Raw genomic sequence first — 26,369 nt, forward strand, 5'->3', positions numbered from 1 at the left:
TTCTGCAAGTTAGAAGCATGTGCTCAATTCAAGCTCTGACAAAAACGTCTACTCTTCAAGAAAAAACACAATAGTCTTTTGCAGATTCAGTCTCAATTCCTTTTCCCTCCAATATTCTGAAAGTCACTGAATTCTGAAGTGCACAGACTGTATTGTATAGAAAAAGTATTTTGACTTAAAGCATGATGACACTCCAGATCATTGCTTGTAGCAGAGTTCCAATAAGCAGAATTTCGTCATTCTTAGTGTTTAAAACAGGTAAGTTCTTTTCTTATGTCTTCAGACTTATTGGAATAAAAACTAAATAAGATGCTACAATAAGTTAGTCAATATCTGTTTACCATTAGTGCAAATGCAACAAAATTAACATTGGTTATAAAGAAGATATTCACAGGTGGATGGACCAGTGTTCCCTGTTCTGGAGAAACAGCACAGATGATACAAGTAATTCCGCAAATACCGGAAAAATATTAAAACATATTAATCTGTCCATCTTGCCCATCTTAATTTATCTAGATTACTTTACACTTCTGCTAGCAATAAGTTGAAGATAACAGTTAAGACATTTGTCAGTTCCCAGGTCAGTTTCCTGCCCGTACGGAACAACAACTTTAGGATTAGCTTTTGATTTGTAACTTGTATGCTGGAGCACAACACTAATGAAGCAAGTCTGAATGGTTACAGGTAGGTTTGCAACGAGAAAACTTCAAAATGCAATCACAGTTCTCTGAAAAAAAAAATTAGACAACGGATCTGTCACAAAAACTTAAGTCAAAACCTAGAAAATACAAGTTCCTTTTTTCAACAGTTATAACTAAGCACCAAAAGTATAAAGTCTAGCTAAAGTTGCCTGGCAACAGTCATTACAATTTTTTCAATATAACTTGTTACCTGTTGATTGCAATGGTGCCAGCTGGAGCAGTATTAAGATAGGTTAAAAGTATTTCATCAGAGATACACAAAGAAGAACTGTTCATCTTATCTTAGAGTAAATTTGCTAAGCTCTGTAACATTTTTATGAATCAGAAAAGGAAGAAGTCTTTTATCACTTGTATCACTGGCTGGTGGCTCTTGCCAACTCACTCTGCAACTATCACAAATCTCATCTGCTTACCAGCAGCTATCAGAACCGTGATATTGGCAGATAAATTACAGAATCACAGAATTAACCAGGTTAAACTTTAAGATCATCAAGTCCAACCTATCACCCAACACCATCTAATCAACTAAATCATGGCACTAAGTGCCTCATTCAGTCTTATTTTAAACACTTCCAAGGATAGTGACACCACCACCTTCCTAGGCAGCCCATTCCAATGGACAATTTCTCTCTCTGTGAAGAATTTCTTCCTAATATCCAGCCTAAACCTTCCCTGGCACAACTTGACACTGTGCCCTTTAGTTCTGTCACTGGTTGCCTGGGAGAAGAGACCAACACCCACATAGTTACAGCCAACCTTCAGGCAGTTGTGGAGAGTAAGGTCTCCTCTGAGCCTCCTCTTCTCCAGGCTAAACAACCCCAGGTCCCTCAGCCGCTCCTCATAGGGCTTGTGTTCCAGACCCCTCACCAGCTTTGTTGCCCTTCTCTGGACACATTCAAGCAACTCAACATCCTTCTTGAATTGAGATGCCCAGAACTGGACACAGTACTCAAGGTGTGGTCTAAGCAGTGCTGAGTACAGGGGCACAATGACTTCCCTGCTCCTGCTGGCTACACTATTGGTGATCCAGACCAGGATGCCATTGGCCTTCTTGCCCACCTGGGCACACTGCTGGCTCATGTTCAGCCTACTGTCAACCAGCACCCCCAGGTCCCTTTCTGTCTGGCTGCTCTCCAGCCACTCTGTCCCCAGCCTGTAGCTCTGCATGGGGTTGTTGTGGCCAATGTGTAGAACCTGGCACTTCGACATGTTAAATCTCATGCCCTTGGACTCTTGCCCATCTATCCAGCCTGACAGGGTCCCTCTGCAGAGCCCTCCTACCCTCCAACAGATCAACACCTCCCCCCATCTTGGTGTCATCTGCTAACTTACTGTTGATGGACTGAATCCCCCTGTCCAGATCATCCATAAAGATTGAACAGGATGGGGCCCAACACTGGGGGACACCACTAGTGACTGGCTGCCATCTGGCAGGGGCACCACTCACCACCACTCTCTAGGCCCAGCCCCCCAGCCAGCTCTTAGCACAGAGCGCACCTATCCAAGCCACGGGCTGACAGATTGGCCAGCTGTCATTCTAAGAACTCCAGTTAGTGTGCCACTTGCTAAACACTTAGCACGTTTTTATTGTACTTGACTGAAATCTATGTAGATTCTTTTTAAATGGGAAAGGAAACTTATCTTATTCTCAAAAATACATGGGGAAACAGTAATGGAACATAAAATCTCAGTGGGTAGAAGGAATTAAACAAATATCTTGACTACATGTCCACTGCAAAACTAATATTCAGCATTCCAGAGTGAATTAAAAGCAGATTGCCTTTTATCAATGAAAACAAACCTATTCTGAAAATGAAAACAGCCACAGGATGTTTTTGTTCAAATATTTTGAAACTTGAAGTTAATGAAAAGGTAAACAATGTGGTCTGCATTTCATGTGACCTACTGAATATTGCTAGGGATAGAAAATCAATGACTTTTAATTTTTTTTATTGCACATATAATTAACTGGGAAAATAAGATATAATATATTGGTAAATTAACTGTTGTTAAAGCACAGAAAGAATGCCTTTAGTTATGAAAGCATATCCACCACTTGTCAACAATATGTAATAATTAATTTTGTATGTTCTTCTCCTGCAGTGTGCTTGAAAAAATCATCAGCATCCATCAAATTTGATTTGAAACATAAGACCCATTCACTGCAAGGTGTGACATTTAACAGACTTTCATGCCACTGGAAAACAAGACCAGAGTAGAAAGAAACAGAAATAACAACAGTTTTAAAAAACCAAAACAACTCCATGAAGGTATCTGTATTATCTGGTTTCTTGGAATACAGCTAAATGAAAGCCTATTTTAATTAAAGAAAGAAAGCATATAGTCAGTTATGATTATGAATACATCAAAAATAATGGGATAAATGAGTAAGATTAATAATATTCCTTTTGTATTCTTCAGAATAAAATAATCTGCTTAGAAAGTAAAATTCCAACCATAAACCTCTAAATTTTTTTAAAAGAAATAGTAAAATTAATTTAATTTTGGGACTTCTTTATTTCATGTGATGATTGTAAGCCTGATGGATTTGAAATCCTGGCAAAATAATCTCCTACAGAAATTGACAGATGTCTTACTGTTTGAATTTAGCATCCTTCTTCAAGCATGAAATCCTTCTCCATGTGTCCTCACACATCCAGAGTCTTCACATCTGCATCACTACTAACATTACAGTAGCCAGTTTCTGACTGGTTTACCTTCAGACTCCAAAATCTTGATCAAACATGTTTAAAAGAATACTGCTTTCTAGCTCCTCGTAGTATATATTTATGACCTTCTCCTTACTATTTTCTATGATTAAAACAAGGGAAAGAAATAAGATGCTTCCAATCGAACACTGCTCCAGAAATACCAAATTCCTATGATGTTTTCCCTATTAACTCATTTTGCTCACATGAAGCATTGGAACCCTACTGCACATTATGCTAATAACTGAACTACATCACACATGACTCTGCTCTGCAACAGCCCAGCTGTTCTGCTAGTGGTGCCATCATAGAAGGAAATACTAAAACTCAACCCATGAACTATAAACATTTCAGACTCCCTCAGCAGACCACCAACAGGAGTTTAGGATAACAAGGAGGAAAATATACAACATCATGTATTGATGTTTTTTCATCAGAACTGCTTTCTGGCATCACTTCTGCATTTCTCTTAAAAGGTACTTATTTCTGCTCTTCTTCACTCTGCTGTTAGAGTGCCCTGTCTGCTCTCAAACTCAGCTGCTAAATTTGAACAAGCATCTTCCTAACTGTATTTCTTAATTTCATCTCTTACAAACATCACTAGTTAGGAGTTAATAATTAATAGCATACCTTCAGTGAGCTTCAGAACCATTGCACTGAAATTAATGAGCCACAGAGGTGTTAAAATTCCACCTTTATTTCAGTCTAATGTTTGTCACATTTTGTTCATATATGGAAAATTCTCTTTGCATCTTAAAGTATTCAGAGCCTTTTTCCAACTGTTGTTGAAAGCTTACATTATTTACACTAACTGAACCATCTTTATACACTATATAAACAAAATAAATCTATTTATAAAGACTTGAAAACCACTATTATGCCTCCTAGTATTTTGTTGCAGTTACTAAGGATTAGCTGCCATCTTAGAGGACAAGTCATTTGTACTAAACAGATATACAATATTTTTTTGTAGTTCCATTGTAGTTGACAGAGTTCCTTAGAAAAGGAAGTAAGGTCTACAATGAAGACACAATACAACATAGAGAACACACTGTGCAAATGCATGCAGTCCCACCCACATATGCACCTTTTCCTAAGGAGTGCTCTCACACTTACAGAAGCAGGGGAAAGCAAACAGAAACCAACAAGCCTTACCTTTCTGCAGACACTTTCAAAATTAACTTCTGTCCTAAGAGCAAGTCTGGTAACTTCATCTGGCTTTACTTCCTGTGAACAAAAGATATATTTACTCTTCTTATGGGCAGATGTTATGAAATCTTTCTAAGGTTCACCCTCCTCAAACATTCTAGCTTCATGGCAACTGATCTCTTGAAGGAAGAAAATTGGTTTGTTACATATAGCTTTTTGTGTGTGTATGTAAAAATTACATTTACTGATTTCCGAAACATTACCTACACCTAAGCTGACTGTATCTCCTATTACTGAGGCCAACAGAGATTTTCAACATCAAAGTACACAGAAGGGTGATTTGATTTACAGGAATGGTTAAATTGTCTGTATTGTGCTACAAATAAACTTTGGAAGGTTTGAAATGACCCACTTAATCTTTGACATTATATCAGAACCAGCATATGTGAACATATGAGTTTAAGTCAATGAAAATAAAGTTAAGAAGAAAAAAAACCTAAAAGAATTTCTCTTTTCTGAAGAGACTGACTACACATGCAGTTTTCATTCCTGGACTTAAACATTTCCATTGGCAGCTGAAACAGGAATGAAGTGGATTTTGTAAAAAGTTGACTACTTTAAACACACAACAGATTCCTTGTTATTTTAAAATACACATTTTATAGATACTGTATTACAAAATTCCCTATTAAGCTTATCAATTGAATGCACTGAGCATTAGCTTCTTCCTCCAGGGCACTGCATCAAATAAATCATGTCACATACCAGCTGTTTGCCAGACGGCCATTTTAAAAGCAGTTCCACTACTGTTATGCAGAGACCAAATAACTTCCACACATTCACAGTCCTGAAAAATGGAAGACTTTCTACAAAAAAACCTAGTTATGCTGACAGTTTTCATCTAGAGCTAGACTATGCTGGTGGCTTCAAAACCTGAAGAAAATTACGTGTCTGATGAATTTCTAAAACTCCAAGAATGAAGATGACTTAAAACATAAAATATGGTATTGACTTGTAATCAATAAAGAGGAAGAAAGCCTAAACTGGAATCACCCATACAAATTATTATAGCTTGATAAAATGAGACATGTCCATGTGCTTGGGCTGCACCTTTAGTTAACATTATGCTCAGATCTGGACAAGAAAGATGCTAATGGAAAACCTTTACAAGCAATTACTGTAAGTACTGATTCAGAGTAATTAATGTATAAATAACAATTCAAATGCAAATCAGATTACGGAAGACACAATAATTTACAAATGTCTAGGGGAAAAATACTGTACAATAGGGAAAGAATTCCACATTCAACTAAAAAACAAATACACTTTTTATTTTCTTTGTCTCTATTTAATCATCCTTGATAAGTATTTCAACAGTTTCATTTAATATCCTATTCCATTATGTCTCCATCTTCTGTCCTGTTTCTGCCCTAAATGTGAAGCAGTCTGCAAGCCTCCTTAGATGTAATTTGACGGAGAACCAAATAGCTTACCTACTTCCTTATAGAGGATCATATCTTACATTTCAAAATCTTATGTTGTCCTTCCTTCTATATATTGACACCCTACAGAGAGTTTGCATCTTACCTACATCTTTAAGTGTTGCATAAACTCCATATGTCCTAAAAGTGAAAGCAAGTATATAATAATGGAAATAAAATTACAGAATGAAATATAAATTACCAAATAAATAATTTTTTTTAATAAATGTCAGAGATTCCCGACAATGAGGTCTAAAAGTCTGCAAAATCATCTCCCAAAAGTACTGGTGGAAGCCCAATAAGCTGGAGGACAGAATCCAGACTGGAAAAACACTGGTGGATGTAGGAAACAATCTTCTACTGGCAGGTGGACAGTTGGATGATCTAATAGAATCTAGAGATGGAAAAGGCCTGTGATTCAGTTTCCCATGACTTTCCAAAGCATTTCACAGATGGCAAAAGTAGGACATGGTGGCTAAGTGACATGCTTACTGTCACATAGCTAGGTAGGGGCTATGAAAGAATCAGCCAGGTTGGAAAAGACCTCAGAGATCAACCTATTACCTAATACCTAACACCTCCTGACAACTAAACCATAGCTCCAAGTGCCACATCCAATCTTTTTTTTAACACCTCCAGGGACGGCGACACTACTACCTCCCTGGGCAGCCGATTCCACTGGCCAATTACTCTTTCTGTGAAGAAATTTCTCCTCACCTCGAGCCTAAACTTCCCCTGGCGCAGCTTGAGACTATGTCCTCTTGTTCTGTCACTGGTTGCCTGGGAGAAGAGACCAACCCCTACCTGGCTACAACCTCCTTTCAGGTAGTTGTAGAGAGCAATATGGTCTCCCCTGAGCCTCCTCTTCTCCAAACTAAACAACCCCAGCTCCCACAACCTCTCCTCATAGGGCTTGTGCTCGAGACCTCTCATTGACCTTCTCTGCACGTTCAAGTGTCTCAATGTCCTTCTTAAATTGAGGAGCCCAGAACCAGACACAGTACTCAAGGTGTGGTGTTACCAATGATGAGTACAGGGGCAGAATAACTTCCCCTGTCTTGCTGGCCACACTATTTCTTATGCAGGCCAGGATGCAATTGGCCTTCTTGGCCACCTGGGCACACTGCTGGCTCATGTTCAGCCTACTGTCAACCAGTACCCCCAAATCCCTCTCTGCCTGGCTGCTCCCCAGACATTCTGACCCCCCACCTGTAGTGCTGCAATGGTTGTTGTGGCCAAAGTGCAGAACTCAGTACTTGTTGAATGCCTTCATGTTGGACTCTGCCCATCTGCCCAGCCTGTCAAGGTCCCTCTGCAGAGCCCTCCCAGCCTCCAACAGATCAACACCTGCTCCCAGCTTGGTGTCATCTGCAAGCTTACTAATGGTGAACTCTATCTCCTCATCCAGATCATCAATAAAGATATTAAACAGGATTGGGCCCAACACTCATCCCTGGGGGACACCACTAGTGACTGGCTGCCAGCTGGCAGTGGCACCATTCACCACCATCCCCTGGGCCCAGCCCCTTAGGCAGTTCTTAACCCAGTGCAGAGTGCTCTTGTACAAGCCATGGGCTGACAGCTTGGCCAGGAGTTTGTCATGGGGGACGGTGTCAAAGGCTTTGCTGAAGTCCAGGTAGACCTCCTTCCACATCCACATCACCACATCCACCAGGCAGGTCACTTGGTCATAAAAGGAGATCAGGTTGGTGAGGCAGGACCTGCCCCTCCTGAATCCCTGTTGGCTGGGCCTGACCACTTGGCCATCCTGCAGGTGCACTATGATTGCCCTCAAGATGATCTGCTCCATAATCTTGCCTGACGCTGAGGTCAGGCTGACAGGCCTGGAGTTTCCAGGATCCTCCATCTGGCCCTTCTTATGGATGAACATCACACTGGCCAGCTTCCAGTCATCTGGGACCTCTCCAGTGAGCCACAACTGGTGGTAAATGATGGACAGTGGCTTGGTGAGCTCATCTGCCAGTTCTCTCAGTATCCTAGGATGGATCCCATCCAGTCCCATGGACTTGTGAGGATGGGAGTGGATCAGCAAGTCTCTATCTGCTTCCTCATGGATTTCAGGGGTGCTATACTGCTCTCTGACCTCATCTACGTTCAGGAGGCCACTTATCCTGAAGCTCTGAAACCCAACAGTATTCAGTAAATAATTTTTTTTAAAGGCAGTTTTTATGATCTTTATCCCAAATGCAAGCAGCTATTTCCTGTCTCTTTAGGGGTTATATGTGGCAGCCCGTTTCAGAGGGTGGCAGGTAAACTTCATTGTTCCCTGGGACACTAGAATGTCAAAGACTTCATTTTCATATGATGATACTGCAAAACATCCTTAACATTGCAGAATGACGCATAATAATGGAAGAACAAATGACAGGCTGGAATGTCAAATTATGAGTGGAGCTTTACTGAAATGCTTAGCATACAGAATGAGACCAAGAACCTCCTGTTAAGGCTTAAACCCCTAAATGTATAAAGCATCCCTTGACTTCTCTTAAAGCAAAAGCATTTTTTGACTTACATAGTCTTCAACAGCACCCTGGTTTTGTAAAAGCAGCCATAAATAGACCTTTCTTCTGAGGCTATTAGAAGTCAGCAGCAGACAAGGACATAGGAAAAGTGGTATTTTCCCAAGCACAGGACTCAACTTTTTGATGCATATAGCTCAAGAACTCCTGACTCACAAAGGGAACCTTTGTATTGGTTATCTATTACGACATCTTCTTTCACCAGTTATGTTAAGGGATATTGTTAGTGACTGCTACCTCCAACATTTCCAGGACCAGTCCAAGGATTCTTCCTGCCTTGCTATCTGAGCAAAATCCAGCACATCCAGAGACCTGGACGTCTCCAGCCCAGGATGACAGTTCCTTTCTCATCAGCAGCATCAAAACGTGGTGAAGTTCAGTTATACAGCTAGGTGCCACAGACAAGGCACACGTGCATGTATCACTCCCAGGACTCACTTGAACTTTAGTACAGCCAGAAAAGACCTCTTTCTCCTTTTCATCTGATCAGGATGGAAGCTCAGAGAGTATGTCCCCTTCTGCCCCCTCTAGATTCGCAAGCACATGTACATTCATGGATCCCTCAAATATCTATACAGTGTATCCCTCTATCTAATACCCCTCTGCCTGGGTCCAGAGCCTTTTTATCAATTTCATGTCTCTCCTACACGCTGACTGACAGCAAGTCATTAGCAGGCAGATGCACACACTCACACTCTTATCTTACAGGTACCCTTGTTTTAAAGGCACCCCATACTCACAGGTACCTCCTGACCTGCTGGGCCCCCCTGCCCAGATCTGGCAGTTTTTACTTGCTGGTAGTACAACTTTAAGTTTGCTAGTGAATTACACGTGCCAAAGACAGATAGAAGTGGGGTGAAATCACACAAAAAACCAGGCACTGCCTATCTTCCATCAGCATCAGGCACCAGACACAGAGGCCTGGGCCCTGTGGTCCCAGTCCAGATACTGTGCTGTGAGCTTCACTTGTTTCACTCACCCCAGTCCCACCCATTGCTGCCCCTAAGGCACACACAGTCTTCCCAGCTGGGACACATAATGCTCCTGTTCCTGTGGCTGGAGCTGAGACCCACATCCACTTCTGCTGCTGACATCACAGGCATGCTGGCCTGTTACCTGCTCAGGCTACTTCCTCCAGTAGCTGTCAACCAGACCTTACAGCACATACAAACACAAGGTAAAGACTGAGATTACACAGAGAGCTAAGAAAAGATTTATGAAAAGATGACACATGGTGACAACAGGACACAGGACTTGGCCAGTTAAGTGTACTAACACACTAGTTGGGATAGGCCCCTAAAATACATGCTCCCACCTATGCCTCCTAAGCATTGTTTAGTAAGTTTCTGAGAGTTGACAGGTAACCCAGTATGTCAAAATCTCATGTTCATTCTGTTTCCCCTTCTTGCCAAAATTCGGACTGGCCTTCTCAAGTGACATTTTGTCTTTGTCACTCTCTGTTATGCCTTGTCCACCAGCTCAGTTCTTCTCTGTTCTTTTGTCCACCCCTTCCCCCTTCATCTATTATCTTTTTTTTAGCACTGAAAAGGTCCACTACTGGAGAACGAAGAATGAACTCACCACCTTCCACATGCCCTCAGACTACAGCTGCTTTCTGAAATCACGTTAATACTTGTTATCATATCCTGTGACATCATGTTTCCAAGATTAATGAAGTGTTATGTTCTAAGTCAAGAGCAAATACAAAAGATGGAATCAGATAAGTATGCTACTTTATGAAGTATTTGGCACACAATAATCCAGATTAGTTAAATACAGGTGAAGACCCTCTACCAACCAACACACACACACACACACACACATACACTCCTTCTCTCCTTGAAAATAATCTGACAAACATTTTAAACAACCTCCAAACACCTAAAAAAGGAAAAAATTAAAAACCAGAAGGGTAAAAAGCACCATTAAAAATAAGGTGCTGAAGTATTGACTGCCTCCTCAGGGATAATATAAAACAACTCTTGGGATCAACAGACCCTTCTCCCCTGCAAGATGACCTTGTTTTCTTTTGTGGGAAAGAGACAATTACAAAAGCTACTGACTTTCAGATACACTGCCAGCACCACTTGCCCCAGTACCCTCTCTTGCTGCCAAATGCTGCAACAAGGGGTACAGATAATTTCCTTTTAATTATAGACTGCACCATTATTTCAACTTCTGTCACAAAACACTTTAAGAGTCAGAGAGGTGAGCAAGGGAGGACTTTCTGCAGGCATTTAGTGTACATGACGCAAAGCTCAAAGTACATATGTAGCCCTCTCTGTACTGGTGCCTGTGCTGAGCCAACAAGATGAGACTAGAAGGAGGTGATGAAGGCAACATAGGAGCAGCAAGACCAGCCTGGCTCTCAGTGCTGGGATTTGCACAATTTTGCTACGATTTCACAATGTGGAGACTAAGGCTCCTCCACGTGTTCAATGCTCCAGCAGCTGCTCCATTCTCCAATGGGCAGTGGGGGACGCCTGGCAAACCAACCCATCAGCCAGTTGGACCTCATCACGACTGCAGGCAGATGACTAGGCCTTGGCCTGAGATTAAGCTGAATAAACAGGATGTGAAAAACTACTGGACATGACATAAGAAAATTGCTGGATATGACAGATAATGCAAGAAGCTGACAGAGTGGCTGGATTTTACAGATCATTAAGGGAAAGTTACGTGAAAAACAGACAAGCTCCATGGAAAGGTGGAGTACAGGGCAGCTTCAGGAGGAGGGGATGGATGAGACACATCTTGCAAAGCTGACAGTACCAAGGTAACCACGCTAGTAATAGCAGGCAAAGCCAAGACCACCTACCAAGTCAATCTGGGGAAAAATTAACTATGGGTGGGCAAATACTGGCCTGTGCTGGGGCACAGAAAGGGATATGGTGGTGTGCAGCAGGGATAGCTGTGGAGGAGCCCTGAAGCTCTGAAAAGTCTCAGTACCAGTGGCCATGAGCTCATGCCACTACTTATAGGAACAGTAACGTTTGGGTTTTTTGATTTTTAAATTAAGAACTTATTTAAACAAACCACAATTACCTTACATGAAGGCAAGTGTACATCGAACAGAAGTACATCAAGCATAAATGACATCTGAAAATATTATTTCATGCCCATATTAATTATGGCTGCTCAGAATACACTTATTCAAGTGACACTGAAGAAGATAGAGTTTCTAACTTAACAGGTATTCAAATACAATTTATTGAACAGCCTTCAAAATACAGCAACAATATAAAAAAAAAATCCTGTCAGATGAGGCTTTGAGACACTTCAGAAATGCAAGATTATTCCCATAGAATGTATTCCCAGCTTTGCCGTCTGAGGCAATTTTAGATGGTATCAGGAAAAAAAAGATTTGCCAGTAGTGGCCTGTGGAAGCAATTTAGGAGTCCTCCCACTACCAAAAACTACACAATTTCAAATTTGTTTTGACTAGTACTTCCCTTTTACCTTTATCATATAATTCATTAATTTCCCTCTTTGTTTTTTCACATTTCCTTAGCCATATGAGTGTAAAGGCTTTCAGTACAAAATTATTCACAGAATGTAGGGCTTGGAAAGGATGCCTAGTCCAACCCCCCTGCTAACGCACGTACACTTAGATCAGATTGCACAGGAATGTATCCACGTGAATTTTGAAAGTCTCCAGAGAAGGAAACTGGGCAGCCAGTTCCATTGTTCAATCACACTCAAATAAGCTTTTCCTTAAGTTCAAGTGAAACCTTCTGTGTTCTAGTTTGTACCTACTGCCCCTTGTCCCATCACTGGGCACCACTAAAAAGAAGCCAGCATCATCTTCATGACCTCCACCTTTTAGATATCTACATGCACCAGTAAGATTCTCTTCCAGTTTTCTCTCTTCCAGTTTAAAGAGCCCTAGCTCTCTCTGCCTCTCCTCATAAAAGAGATGTTCTACTTCCCTAATCACCTTTGTGGCATTCCATTGGATTCTCTCCAGTAGTTCCATGCCTCTTAAACTGGAGAGCCCCAAACTAGACACAATATTCATAGAATCACAGAATGGCCCAGGCCAGAAGAGACCTTCAAAGGTCATCCATTCTGACCTCCCCGCAGTGAGCAGGGACATCCTCAACTAGATCAGGTTGCCCAGGGCCTCGTCAAGCCTCACCCTGAATATGTCCAGGGAAGGGGCCTCAACCACCTCCCTGGAAAGTCTGCTAGTGTTCCACCACCCTCATAGTAAAGAACTTGTTCCTGATATCCAGTCTATATCTGCCCTTCTCCAGTTTGAAGCCATTGCCCCTTCCCCTGTCACTGCAGGCCTTTGCAAACAGTCTCTCCCCATCCTTCCTGTAGGCCCCCTTCAGGTACTGGATGGCTGATATGAGGTCTCTCCAGAGCCTTCTCTTCTCCAGGCTGAACAACCCTAACTCCCCCAGCTTGTCCTTGTAGCAGAAGTGATCCAACCCCCTGATCATTCTCGTGGCCCTCCTCTGGACCCTCTCCATCAGGTCCATGTCCTTTGCTATATTGAGGGCTCCAGACCTGTACATAGTACTCCAGGTGAGGTCTTACCAGAGCAAAGTGTCAGAATCACCTCTCTGGATCTGCTGGCAACACATCTTTTGATGCAGCCCAGAATGTGATTGGCCTCTGGGCTGCAAGCTCACACTGTCTGCTCATGTCCAGCTTCTCATCCATCAGCACCCCCAAATCCTATTCCACAGGGCTGCTTTCTATCACTTCATCCCCCAGTCTGTATTGATAGTGAGGATTGTTCTCGCCCAGGTGCACAACCTTGCACTTGTTCTTGCTGAACTTCATGAGGTTCACCTGGGCTCACCTCTCCAGCCTGTCCAGGTCCCTCTGGATGATGTCCCATCCCTCTGGTGTATTGACACATCTTGGTGTCATCTGCAAACTTCCTGATGGTGCACTCAATCCCACGATGTCATTGATAAACATTTTTAACAGCACAGGTCCCACTACAGAACCCTGAGGAACACCACTTGTCACACACAGAGTCCCTGCTCTCCATCTGGGCTTCAAGCCATTGAGCACCACCCTCTGGATGCAACCATGCAGCCAATTCCTAATCAATTGAACATTCCACCCATCAAATCTGTATCTCTCCAATTTACAAGCAGGATGTTGTGGGGTCAAAGGCCTTGTGGAAGTTCAGATAGATCACATCCATAGGTCATCCCTTATCCACTCATAGAAGTCTACTAGGTTGGTCAGGCAGGACCCACACGTAGTAAAGTCATGCTGGCTGTCTTGAATCACCTCCCTGTCCTCTATGTGCCTTAGCATGGCATCTAGGAGGACCTGTTTCATGATCTTCCCAGGCATGGAGGTGAGGCTGACAGGTTGGTAGTTTATCATGCCCCATGGACTTCTGTATCTTCAAGTTCCTCAGCTGATCCCACACCTTATCTTCACTTACAGGGGGAGCGGCCATGTCACGCTAGTCTCTAACCTGTGGTCCATTGACATGAGAGCAATGAAGAGAGGGGTTGCCAGTGAAGACTGAGGCAAAAAAGTTGTTGAGAATCTCAGCCTTCTCCTCATCTGCTGATGCAAGTTCCTCACTGTTGCTCATCACAGGGAGGGTTGAGGTGGGGAAAATGCTTTCTTTAACCCTCCTTTTCTGATTAACGCACCTGTAGAAGCCTTTCTTGTTTTTCCTTACATTTCTTGCCACGATCAGTTCCAGCTGTGCCTTGGCCCTCGTCCCTACACAGCCAGTCAATGTCCCTATACTCTTCCCAGGATGCCTGTCCCTTCTTCCATTTCCTGTGTAGCCCCAACTTGCCCTTTAGCTTGACCAGCAGGTCACAGCTCAGCCAAGGAACTCAACCATTGCCCTACTTGCCCAATTTCTCACATGTGAGGATTGAGATCTTTATGCTCTATAGAGACCATCCTTAAAGATGTGCCAGCTCTGTTCCGATCCCTTGCCCCTGAGGGCCATTTCCCATGGGGTCCTATTTACTAACTCCTTGAAAAGTTGGAAGTTTGCTTTCCTAAAATGTAGAGTCCTAACTGTGCTTCTTATGGGCTTCATACTCCTTAAGACAGTGAACTGCACTAGCACATGATCACTGCAGCCCAGGCTGCCTTGAACTTTGACATCCCTGATGACTTCACTAGCATTTGTGACCAGCAGGTCCAACAACGCATCTCCTCGAGTAGGGCTGTTAATTTCTAGGTGTGACCTCACTAAGGCAGAGTAAATGGGGAGGAGAACCTCCCTTGACTGGCTGGCCACACTATTGTTTACGTACCACATCTTTGCAAGATGATTTCTGTTTTAAAATGGAGGAATTTCTATGAAAAATATGTAATAGACTCAGAGTATATACAACTAACAGAATACCCATATTAAAAATGAAGCATTTCTGGTAAAATTTCAAATGTAGTTTGCTACTAATTACATCTACATGTTTTAAAACATTATCATAATTTTTACCTTTGAAGAGGTGTTTAGGACTATTTTCTCACACAGTTCTTAAGACTTTTCCACAACACCCAGTTTCATTTTCCTGATTTCTATTATTTTTCTAGATTCCTTCATGAGGAGAAAGGAATAGGAAAAAAATCCAAACCTCATTTCAGAACAGGACTTTTGCTTCTTTTTTCCCCCTGCAATTTCATCACTTCATGGCTTCCTATTAGAATACATTTGTTCCCTAAGCCTGTGAAAGCTTGGTATTTAAGTCATTCAGAGCAAAACTAGTCTTTGACTTCTTAGTGTATATACTACCATTGCAGAAGTGCCCAGGTATCTTAAAAGTAGTGAAATAAATCAGCCATGGTTCATCTGAAAGCTTATACACTTTTTCCAAAAGAAATGAAAACTATGGTAAGAGTACTATGAATGGCTGCTTTCAAGAAATTAAGTATTCTGGGTATACCAAAATGATTATGAGGAAAAGTTGCTCTTCTTTCCCTCATTTTACCAGATGTGAAGCCAAGATGAATAAATAGTAGTACTGATGGGAAAGGAATTTGGATAAAAGAAACAGAACATCAGGACAAAAAATTTAAACTAGTGATTAAAAATGTGGTATTGTCTAGTTCAGTGGGACTTAACCTTATTGATAAGTTTAATAAATAGATAGGTATTACATTGAATAGCTGCTTTGTTACAAAATCACTTTGTAATTCTACCAAAAGACAAAATTAAGCACTTTTGAGTAGCTGGCTGCCTTTCTTTCCAGTACTTAAACACTACTATCACATCACTTCTCATGTCCCCTATTGCATTTCTAAATGCCCTGAACTTCACCTGCTACATAATGAAAATTTGCCTGTATTTAATCCCTGTAAGTCTCTTCTGCAGTTGCTCTCATTGTTTAACTATTTTTCAAGATAGGAATAGAATGGGATGCTGTATCTGTCTTGGTAATATCATACAGTAGAAAACAACTCTAATACTAGACAAAGCGACTTTAGTCTTCCTTACTACTGGAAATTTAATCTTCCGTTTGGCTTTACTTTTTTCCTCAGTGGAATCAGGGCAATCCAGGTAACTCTCATCTTTATCCATCACTTTTAATTTACATAAAATCCTCTGCGAGAGCTCTACTGGTTTGTCTCAAATTTCTGCAATCGTAACCTGATGTTAGGTAAACTCAGAACATGCTGGATTTGTTACTTGCATGTGACTGCACCTTCTGCAGCAAATTTTCTGACACCTGAAGGCTCAGACTTTTGTTTTAATGATTTCATGCCTTGTTGACTGTGACAAGTAATCCCCAAAACACATTTTATCTCCTTCAGATTAATGACAACACAAGAATACCCAAAAGATGCAACTGCAGTATTTATTTTATTTGATGCCAAGAAATAGACGGGGTAATCATATTGCAGCGTTTCATTCCTAATTAATAAATAGGAATTAAGCTAATACATTAATTTAGTAAGCTAATACATTAATTTAAATGGATATAGTTGCACTATATTCAAACTATAGTTTGATACTAAAAATCTTGTTGCCAGCAGCCCATAGAAATCTCATCTTTCCACCCAGCACAATCTGAAAGCATGGCAAAAAAAAAAGCAGATTTTTTTTCATCAGGAATTCAACCCAGTGTATCAACACATCAATTCTAAAAAGACCTGCCACTGCCTCCTGCTGCATACATAATGCTTCTCATCCCTGGATGTGAAAACATTATACCACAGTTAACTAAGAGTTTAAAATCACTGCTGTGGTAGGCACAGGGTTTCAGCGCACAAGTGAGAATCCAGGGGTCGATTACACTCTCATTAGAGGTAGACTGAGTCACAGTGAGTCTGCGATGACATTGTTAGGAGCACCCCTGTCACAGATCTGAATTTCACTGATGTCCAGAAAATTAAAAGGGTACACAAACTCCCAAGTTATTTGTTCAGAATGTTACTGCCCTTCATAGGCCAAGTATCTAAACATTTTTGTGCTAAAAGGTTTCATTACTTTTTTTTTTTTAAGCAGTCATTTGGAAATAACTGCACTCATCTAATCTAGAGGTGTTCAGCTCACTCACTGGCCCACATGAAGCTGAAATGGGGATTTATTCTTGGGGTTCTTGGGTGAAACACAATTGAGGCTCAGGGATGAGGGTGTGCTGTTAAACTTCAGTGCTTCAGCTTCAGAATCCTGCCATAGAACACAAAGAGGAACCTTGCTATGCCTCCCAAACCTCACTCAGTTCAAGCTAGCTTTAAGTAAAATACAATTAAAAGTATTTCTTTGTAATGCTTTCAACAGACATAGAAACATTTATAAAATACTTAGGTACATAAAAGACAAGATATGCTTACTTTACTCACAATAAGGTTGAAGATCTCCCTCTGCCTTGCTCAGGATGAACTTGCTGTTTGTCCTGTCAAGGTGACAGACACTCAGGGTTTTTAATGTTTGTGCATATTCATGCAAAATCCTACATCTTTTAGGCACAGAAAATAATGGAGTATATTTGGAAGCTACTGTCACAGACTCATGGGTGACTCAGCAGTACCTGACTGGCAAAAATCCTTGCTTGTTAAACTACAAATGGGCAAACATGTTAAGCTTTTAAAAATACACAGGACTTTACTGGGTACTAAAAGAGACCTAAAAAGACACTAATTAACCACTATGGGGTGAATGTGTTCAGCAAAATGGATTCCCAGTCCTTTTTATTTAATATCATGTAATATAATGACAAAGTAAAGATTGTGTGTTGAAGCAAAAGTGTGCTCAAAATTAATATAAACAAGACAAATAAATCAGCATATTACTAATGTATTTGTTTTTCTAAGTGAAGATGGAATATCACATTACAATAGGGATAAGAAAGTCTTTTCAATTAGCAATGCCCTGCATGTTGCGGGAACTTGTCACTATTAACTGTTTTCATACAATCAGTCTTGCAAGTTATTTACTAATATTGTTTGAATAAGCACGATTTCAGAAGTTTCCACATTTTCAGGATGCTATCTTCTTTTAATAGATGACTTTGAGAAGTTTAAACTTGTGCTAAGCTTACAGTTTAATAAAAATTCAAAGGATGTGATGTACAGATTTAGCTTTCCATACAAGTCAAGTTTTACTGTAAATACCTATGTCATAAAGAACACACAACTATAGGAAAGCAAAACCACAACAAAAAAAATTCCACAGATCTTTTTTTGTTCCACCAGTCTGGCCAACAAAGCTTTTCCTGGAAACCTGACTGTATGACTTGATTCTATATCATCATATACTGAAACCAGAGGTTTTATCCAGTAGAAATGAAGACATTTTCTCTCTAATTGCAGACAAATTAAGTGAATTATAATTTAAATACATTCCCCTATGTCATTAGGGCTTAAGATTATTATTATGTCCTCCAGTAATTATAGCATTTTTCACTTATCAAATATCTAGATTCCATATTATGAAAAGGAAAGCATACAAAGAAAGGTTTCTACAGTTGCTAATTTTCCTAAAGCATACACTAAAGAAATTTTGACATTATTTTTAATGACTTTGCATGTTTATTGATTGCTTCACATTTCTAAAAGTTTTACAGAATTCAATGTTGTTTTAAGTTGCCTTTTATTTTAATATACAACTTCTCAAAATAAAAATTAATTTTCCCTGAAACCATTAATTTTTAGCCTTGTTGGATTAATAATTTGGGCAGGAATACTGAAGAATAGAATAAGACAAAATAGTAAAACTTAACTCTCATTAAAAAACAAAACAAAACCAAGTAAGTCACTGACACTGGAGGAAATAGTTGTGACAGAACTACTCAAAAAATAATCAAAAGGTTGTACAACCATCTCAGTTTTAGATTAATATATGGCATTTGCTTTTGCTGGGAATTAACTATTACCAACCTTTATAAAAGAGGACTGCATAATTACAGTGAATCACTAGGAAAGCAAGAATGTATTTCAAGTGGAACTTGTCTTGCAATTGTTCTTTTTGTTAACTACACTGGTGTCAGGTTTTTGCTGGCATCAATCTTAAACATTACTAAATGTCTACAGTACTGCTGTCTCAGTTTGGATCCAAGTGAAATTCAATGTCAACCTGTGAGTTTTCATCTACTAATTTTCACACTACAAAATTTTATGGTTTTCTAGATTTATTGTTCTCTGGAAAATTAAAGTTGCTAAAATACTGAAACACAGCTACACAATATTCCTATAAACAGTTTTGTCCAATTGATTACCTTCCTGTAGCTACATATCGTTATTCTGCTATGCTGTCCAAGCTGTCTCAAAAGCAGAGCATGCAAAGAAGCAAAGTCTACTTATTCATGCCATTTAATAACAAAACAAAATGAAAAAACAATTCCCCAAAAGAAGAGTTAACATGCCTAGTTTGTTTAAGCTATTGTAAAATACCCAAACTTTATTTGGAAAGAAGAGACGGCTCTTTTCTGCCACGTTTATAAACTAATTTAATATTTCACGAGGAATGCAAGTCAAATGCCAGCAATTACATCAGTTCACCAAGATGAACACTGTGGACTTGGCATTTTATTTCATCAATTAGATTAAACGAATTGTTTAATTCTGGAGGTTCCCATCTTGATTCAGAAGCCATTCAGGGAGCAACAGTCACTGTTTTCACCATAGGGCAGAAAAAAAGAGTTAGCAAGTCTGTAATCTTGTGACAAATTCAGACATAGAAAGTATTATAAAAGTAAACTACAATTACAAGCACTCAAAAGAAAAGCACTAGAAAAAAAAAAAGAAAAAAACCAGCTCACTGGATTATTCAGTACAGCAAGCATGATGATGCCAGAATCATCATTATTTGAATACTTTTTTCTTCAAACATCTTTTAAATCTGAATGTCAATGTTCACTTGGACTGGTGCAATCTGTAATTTCACTCTGTACTGGCAATTTGTTCCACACGGCTTTTCTAATATTAAAATAACAACCACATGAAATTTCAGGGTTAACATATTTCCAAGCAGTCCTCTGCTGGCTGGAACTGTCTTTGGTTTTGAATTACTATCCCTGGTATTCACAATCGTCGCCAGTACCGCTGGTTGCCAGATGAACTGTTTTTGCAAGAATTAAAGAAAAACAGCATTACCTTCCAGAAGGGGACGCTGTGCACAACCAGCACAATGCTGCCTGTTTCTCAGTTCAGCCTCCCTTCTCCCAGCAGGGTCATGAGCCAGCAAGTCTGCCACCAAAGCAGCCAGGGAAAGGATGTGCTATATTCTCACAACATGCCCAATAAAGATGAATGACAAATTGATGCAATCCTGCTAAGAAGCCCCACCTGCCAGATTCTGGTTTGAAATAGAAAGGGAAACAGAAGGAAAACAGAATAACCCAGAAAGATGCAGGAAGAGGTAGAAGAGTGTGAATACATAGTCACATACATAGCCCCTTTGTCTGCTTCCAGAAGGCATGAAAGAAAAGAGTTCAAAGATTAAACACAACAGAGAAAGAATTTCCCTTTTCCATTCCCTTTCCCATTACACACTATCTCCAAGAGAAGTACTCCTCCTCCATCCTTTTCTTAAAGCACCAAGGGGAAGAAAATATTCTTTCCCTTTCCTAAATACCTTGAAACTTGAGCAAGACAAACCTGCTATCACATTTGGTCAGGGTGAGATGTAAAGGTGAAAGGAAGAGATCTGGCAATAAACCATGAAAAATGTGATTATTTTTTTCAGTATCTGCAGATGTCCAAATTGGGTGCTAAGAGCTCCTGCGCAAAATACTGGTAAACAAACTGCAAAAGAACTAAGCAGGACAAATGCATGAATTACATAAACTTCCAGCATCAGCAATTTACTTAACATCTTGGGGAATCCTATTCCAATTTTGTTACATCTTCTGTAGATGCTATGCTGTATCTCTCATCATCCTTTGCACTTTTCTTTACACTTCTACTAGTCTTCTTATATATTATATTATATTATATTATATTATATTATATTATATTATATTATATTATATTATATTATATTATATTATATTATATTATATTATATTATATTGTATTATATTATATTATATTATATTATATTATATTATATTTTATATATATATATATATATATATACATATATATATATTAGTGTTTTGGGTTTGTTTTTGTTTAACTACTCTAATGAGAAGACTTAAGCAGTATATGGTAAACCAATTGGTTTAAATAGGAGCAGACTATCTTCTGTTTGAAGACACCAAACAGCAACACAGCATTTTCACACAGGTGTCTGTTGTCGTTTCAATATCCACCTCCTCACTGGTAATAGCCAATTTCAATCCAGTGCAAAATGAACCACTGGCAACATAACTCTTATCATCACGTGCATTACTTTACATTATCACTACTGAATTTCTTTAGCCATTTTATTACCCAGTTACTAAATTCTGTAATATTATTCTCCAGTGCCTTATTGTTAGCATCTCCACTATCCTGAAATTGTCATTCATTCTCTTTTTCTGAATCATTTCCAGCACTGATTCCCACAGAATTCCACTACTAGCTTTTCAACTCCAGAAAAATTAACCATCTATTTATCTCTTCCACTTAATGTTTAACTCTGTAACTAGAAAAAAACTCATATCCATGAACAGCTTCTTAAAACAAACAAACAAACAACCCCCCCCCCTCCCCAAAATATCCCACCACACTACACCCAAAACACCAAAGGTTTGATGAAAGCTGGGCAATGGCTTTTTGGACATTTAAAACATTATACAGTATCAATCAGCAACATCCACATCCACTATATGTATTTATTCCTTCAAAGAGCTCTCACTGATTTGCAAGCCTTGAATTTCATCTCCTAAAGGCACAGTTATTCATCCATATGTTCACTAAATCCATTCTTTTAATAAAAGTGCCAATGAGTCTGTCCAGCACTGAAGTAATATTTACATTAGTATTACATTCCCAGAACAAACTTTTTTTTTTTTTTTTTTTTTTTTGCAAGCAGGAGGCAACCATGAGGGAAGTAAGATTTTTACACACAAAAGCATCAGTTGGAATAAAGTTATACCAGCTGCAGTCACCACTCTGATTTTTTCCATTTACAAGTAACTATAAAGATATTTACAATATGACTCCAATCCCCTTTTTTATTCTCCACTCCCAACCCTTCCAAATCAAAGAAATGAGAATAAAAACTTGCTATGGTATTCAATAATAATTTCTTTTATAGCTGTGAAGAACAGAAGCCCTAATTTCTGCAGGAATCTTTTTTCAGTAGATAGTTGATTACAAATGTGAAGACAGTTTCATATTGATCCACCACACTAAGTTGATTCACTATTTACTGAAGATATTCTTAGCTTTTTTGGAATAAATGAAGTACACAAACCAATTAGCATGGAGTAAGAAATTAACTAAAAGTGCTGCAGAGATAGAATCATAGGATGGTTTGGGTTAGAACAAACCTTCAAAAGTCATCTAGTCCAACAATCTAGATCTAACAAGATACATCTTATTTGGCAGCTATTAGCTAGCATTGTTAGTACATATCAGCATGGGATAGCCAAATGGTAAATGAAAAGTATGCCAAGCTCACAAAAATGTTATTTCCTATCTCAAGTTCAAAAGAATTACGGAGAAGGTCAATGAAGAGGTCTAAGTTTGTGCACCAAAGTGAAAAACATGGGATGATGAAAGAAGTCAACAACAGAAAGAAAGTAACTATTTGGAAAACACATAAATATTTTCAAAATGAGCTCAGAAACATGCTGATGCTTCTGTCATTATTTTGAATAATAATAAATGTTTTCATTTGTTGTCATTGCTCAATTTTCAAATAAATGAAGGCATATGGATTGCATTAATTTGTTTTTGTACTACTGCAAAGGTTGCCTCTTTATTAAACAATAAAAATAGTTATGCAGAATTCAGAAAGGAGACGGAGTCTCATCTGCAAGCCATATTTTTTAAAAAGTGAAAATAGCTTATTTTGCATTCTCTCAAAAAAATACAGTAAAATTCTTACACAAGAATCAAGAGGAAAAAGCTTCATATGCAGGCCATATTTTTAAGATGACAACCTTTACCAAGAACCTACTTTAATATTTTCCTTAGTTGTCTCAAATCCAACAAAAAGCTGCCTGTATGATCTGTTTTCACTCTGTAACCAAAAATCTAGTGGATAAGAAAAAGAATTACAAGATATCTACTTTTAAGTATCTTGTCAATGACAAAGTCTTGAAAATGGAGCTGGTGATATTTTTACTGACTTTTATTATATAAGAAATGCAGTCCAACTTTTTTATGAAATTCAAAGCAGTATTTGGTGTCAAAGAAAATCATTACTTCTGTTGTGCTAATGAAATAAAGCAGCAAAAATGGCTGGCAGGGTTTTTGTCCTGTTCCAGCTAAAATTGTACAGTACAAGACTTTCCCCACATACTTTTATGTCACTTTTCCTTATAATTCTAAGCATTCTTTTATGCTTGCTACCTAGGAAAAAAGCCCCAACTACCACATTCTACAGCTTTCTCATTGCTCAGTTAAGATATTTTGACCCCACAAGAGAAGCAAACAGGACAGTGACTTGGGAAGAGCTGTATGCAACATGGGTTTTCTCATTTTAGCATAAATGTGAATAGAAGCAATGCATAATATGAAATGTGATGAAGGTTAAGAACAGAAGGCAGTCATTGAGTGCATCAACCTGCTTCACCATAGTGAATATAGGTCCCAAGGACATGTCTATATCCACTTGGTTTAAATGTTTCCTATCCTGATCCTCCTCCATCAAGTGTAAGTCTTCTTTGGTCTGCACTTTCCCAGTGGCTTCAGGGACCCAGGATTCCCAAATGCTGCTTTTACCAGTAAAGACTGGCATGAAGAATGATGGATTACCTTGTCTTTTCTTAATGTTCTTTATCAGAAATCTCATGGCCACTCACCAGGGGACTCACATTTTTTCTAGTTTTCCTTTGGCTGCTAATACTCCTGCAGAAGCTTTTTGGTTGCCCTTCATGACCCTCACCATATTCAACTACAGATGCACACTTGGCCAATGACTCTGTATTTCCCTCAGAGGTCATCTGTCTCTGTTTTCACCTTGCACACTTGCCTTTTACATTTGACTTGGTCATGATCTCATTGTTCTCCTGCTGGACATCTTTTGTGTTACAGTGGTTCATTCTTGAGCTTAGAGGTGGTGATACCTGAAATATCAACCTCTCTGGAACTTCCCTCCAGGACTCTTCATTCATGGGATTATTCCAAGCAGCTGCCTAAGAAGGCCAAATTCTGCTCTCCCTAAAGGTCAGGGTTATGATCCTCTTTATTTTTTTTCATTGTCTTCTCTCATCATCCTGAGTTCCACCACCTCAGGGTAACTTAACAATGCTGCAGTTGACTTTTATCTTACGGACTTCTTTACGTATCACATCCAGCATAGTATCTTCTGTCGCTAGCTCCTTTATCACTTGCGTTAAGAGTTACCATTAGGACTGTGGTTTATATCTCTCCAGCAGAGGCAATACAAAACTGCAAGAGAAGGCTTTCTCAGCCCTGGGGAGGGTGTGGCTGAGGGAACTGGGCTTTAGTCTGGAGAAAAGGAAGCTCAGGGGAGACCTTATTGCTCCATGCAAGTCCCTGAAAAGTAGGTGGCAGTGAGGTTAATATCAGTCTCCTCTCCCACATAGCAAGTGATACGACAAGAGGGAATAGCCTCAAGTTGCATAGGGGAGATTTAGGATATTAGGAAAATTTTCTTCACTGGAAGGGTTGTCAAAGCACTGAACAGGCTGCCCAGGTAAGCAGTGGACTCACCATCCCTAGAGGTATTTAAAAGACACATAGATGTGGTGTTTAGGGACATGGTTTAGTGGCAGACTTGGAAGTGCTAGGCTAAGATTTGGACTTGATGACTTTGAGAGTCTTTTCTAACCAAAATTACTCTATAATCTATTATTTCTTTCTGATCAAGTGTTGTGTTGAAGATAAAAACAATATCATCTATGTTGGTGTGTCTGGTAATGCTGACCCTGATGATCTTAACTGGCTCATAATCCACTGCAAGGCAGAGTTGCATGAATTCTTGCTGCTCTCTTGCATGAAGTTCAATATTCTTTTCCTTGTTTTTCTGGCCTTAGTTTGGCTATAAAGAAATGATTACAGGAGACTGTGTCACAGGTTTTGCTGCAGTCAAGGCATAAAACATCTCTGCTTCCCTCCTGTCTATGCAGACAGTCATCTCATCACAGAAGGTAATAAGGTCTGTAATCAGGCACAATTCACTCTTGGTAAATCCATTTTGGCTATTCCCAGTCATCTTCCTGTCCTTCCTGTTCCTGAAACTAGCTTTCTGAAAGGCATGCTCCACAACCTTCCTGACTATTAAGCTGAGACTGAGCAGCATGTATTTGCTAATGTTGATGTTAAGTGTTGACGTTTGCCTTTTTCCAAATGTCGCTGATGTTTTTCAACTATTGTGACCTTTCAGAAACTATGAAAGCAGACTCATCTATTTCTGCACCCCAGATACAAGGTATCTGTTCCCACAGACTTGCATATGTCTATCTGAGCTATGCATTCCTTAATGACATAACTTTCTGCTATGGTTAACACTTCACTCCCATAGACTCTGCTTGTAAGCTCTGGAAACTCAAAAGCCAAACAGAAAAACCGACCAGCAAATCAAGAGTTAAAAAAAGCAACCAACACCTCACCGTTTTCCACATCCTCTTACTACGCTGCGCACCTTTACTTCCCTTTAGTTTTACTTTTGCTCCCAGTGTACTTAGAGAACATTCATGCAGACATTCATATTCCTCACTGGTTGAAAACCCATCTGAGTTTTTTTTTCACTGTCTCTGTGCATTCAGGCAGTGTCTCTACACCTCTCCACCTTTTGTGGACTTTCTTTTTGCATTCAGACTCAGGAACACACTGGTTATTCACAGTTGTTTCCTTCTACGTTGTTAGATGCTCCTTACATTGTGTTTCCTACTTGGAAGAGCTTTCAACTTCAGCCCTGACAGAATTTGAGATGAAAACATTAACCAAAAAAAGAAACCACACCTGTTAGAAGAAATACTTTATGGCTTTTTGAAAACGACTGATATTTCAGGATACTAAAAGAGAGATCTATCAAGCTTCATAGGCTGACCTACTCTAAAATCATCAGTTATCTAGCCCTGAGCAATAGCCCTTTCTCACCCATATCACTATTACTCTTGTGAAATTGGAGGATTTTTGTTTGAAGGCCAAAGACTCTGAAAACATCAGCAGACCGAAGCTCTACCTTTACAACATAGCTTGGCTTTCAAAAGCTTGAAAGTAATACTGGAGTTAATATGTAACTCTACTTCTCTTCATATCTTGCTAAAGGTTGACAGAATATGA

The 26,369-nt window shown here is 39.5% G+C and overlaps 1 protein-coding gene across 1 annotated transcript in view; it reads right to left on the reverse strand.

The window, feature by feature from the left end:
- The window catches only part of SRFBP1 (serum response factor binding protein 1), a 56,286-nt gene that overhangs the window by 22,460 nt on the left and 7,457 nt on the right, over nt 1-26,369 (reverse strand). The window contains exon 4 of the mRNA XM_054397622.1: nt 4,565-4,636. Within this exon, the coding sequence (XP_054253597.1) occupies nt 4,565-4,636 (72 nt within the window). The remainder of the gene's footprint in view (nt 1-4,564; nt 4,637-26,369) is intronic.

The sequence above is a fragment of the Indicator indicator genome, chromosome Z (assembly GCF_027791375.1).
Source record: "Indicator indicator isolate 239-I01 chromosome Z, UM_Iind_1.1, whole genome shotgun sequence".
NCBI lineage: Eukaryota > Metazoa > Chordata > Aves > Piciformes > Indicatoridae > Indicator > Indicator indicator.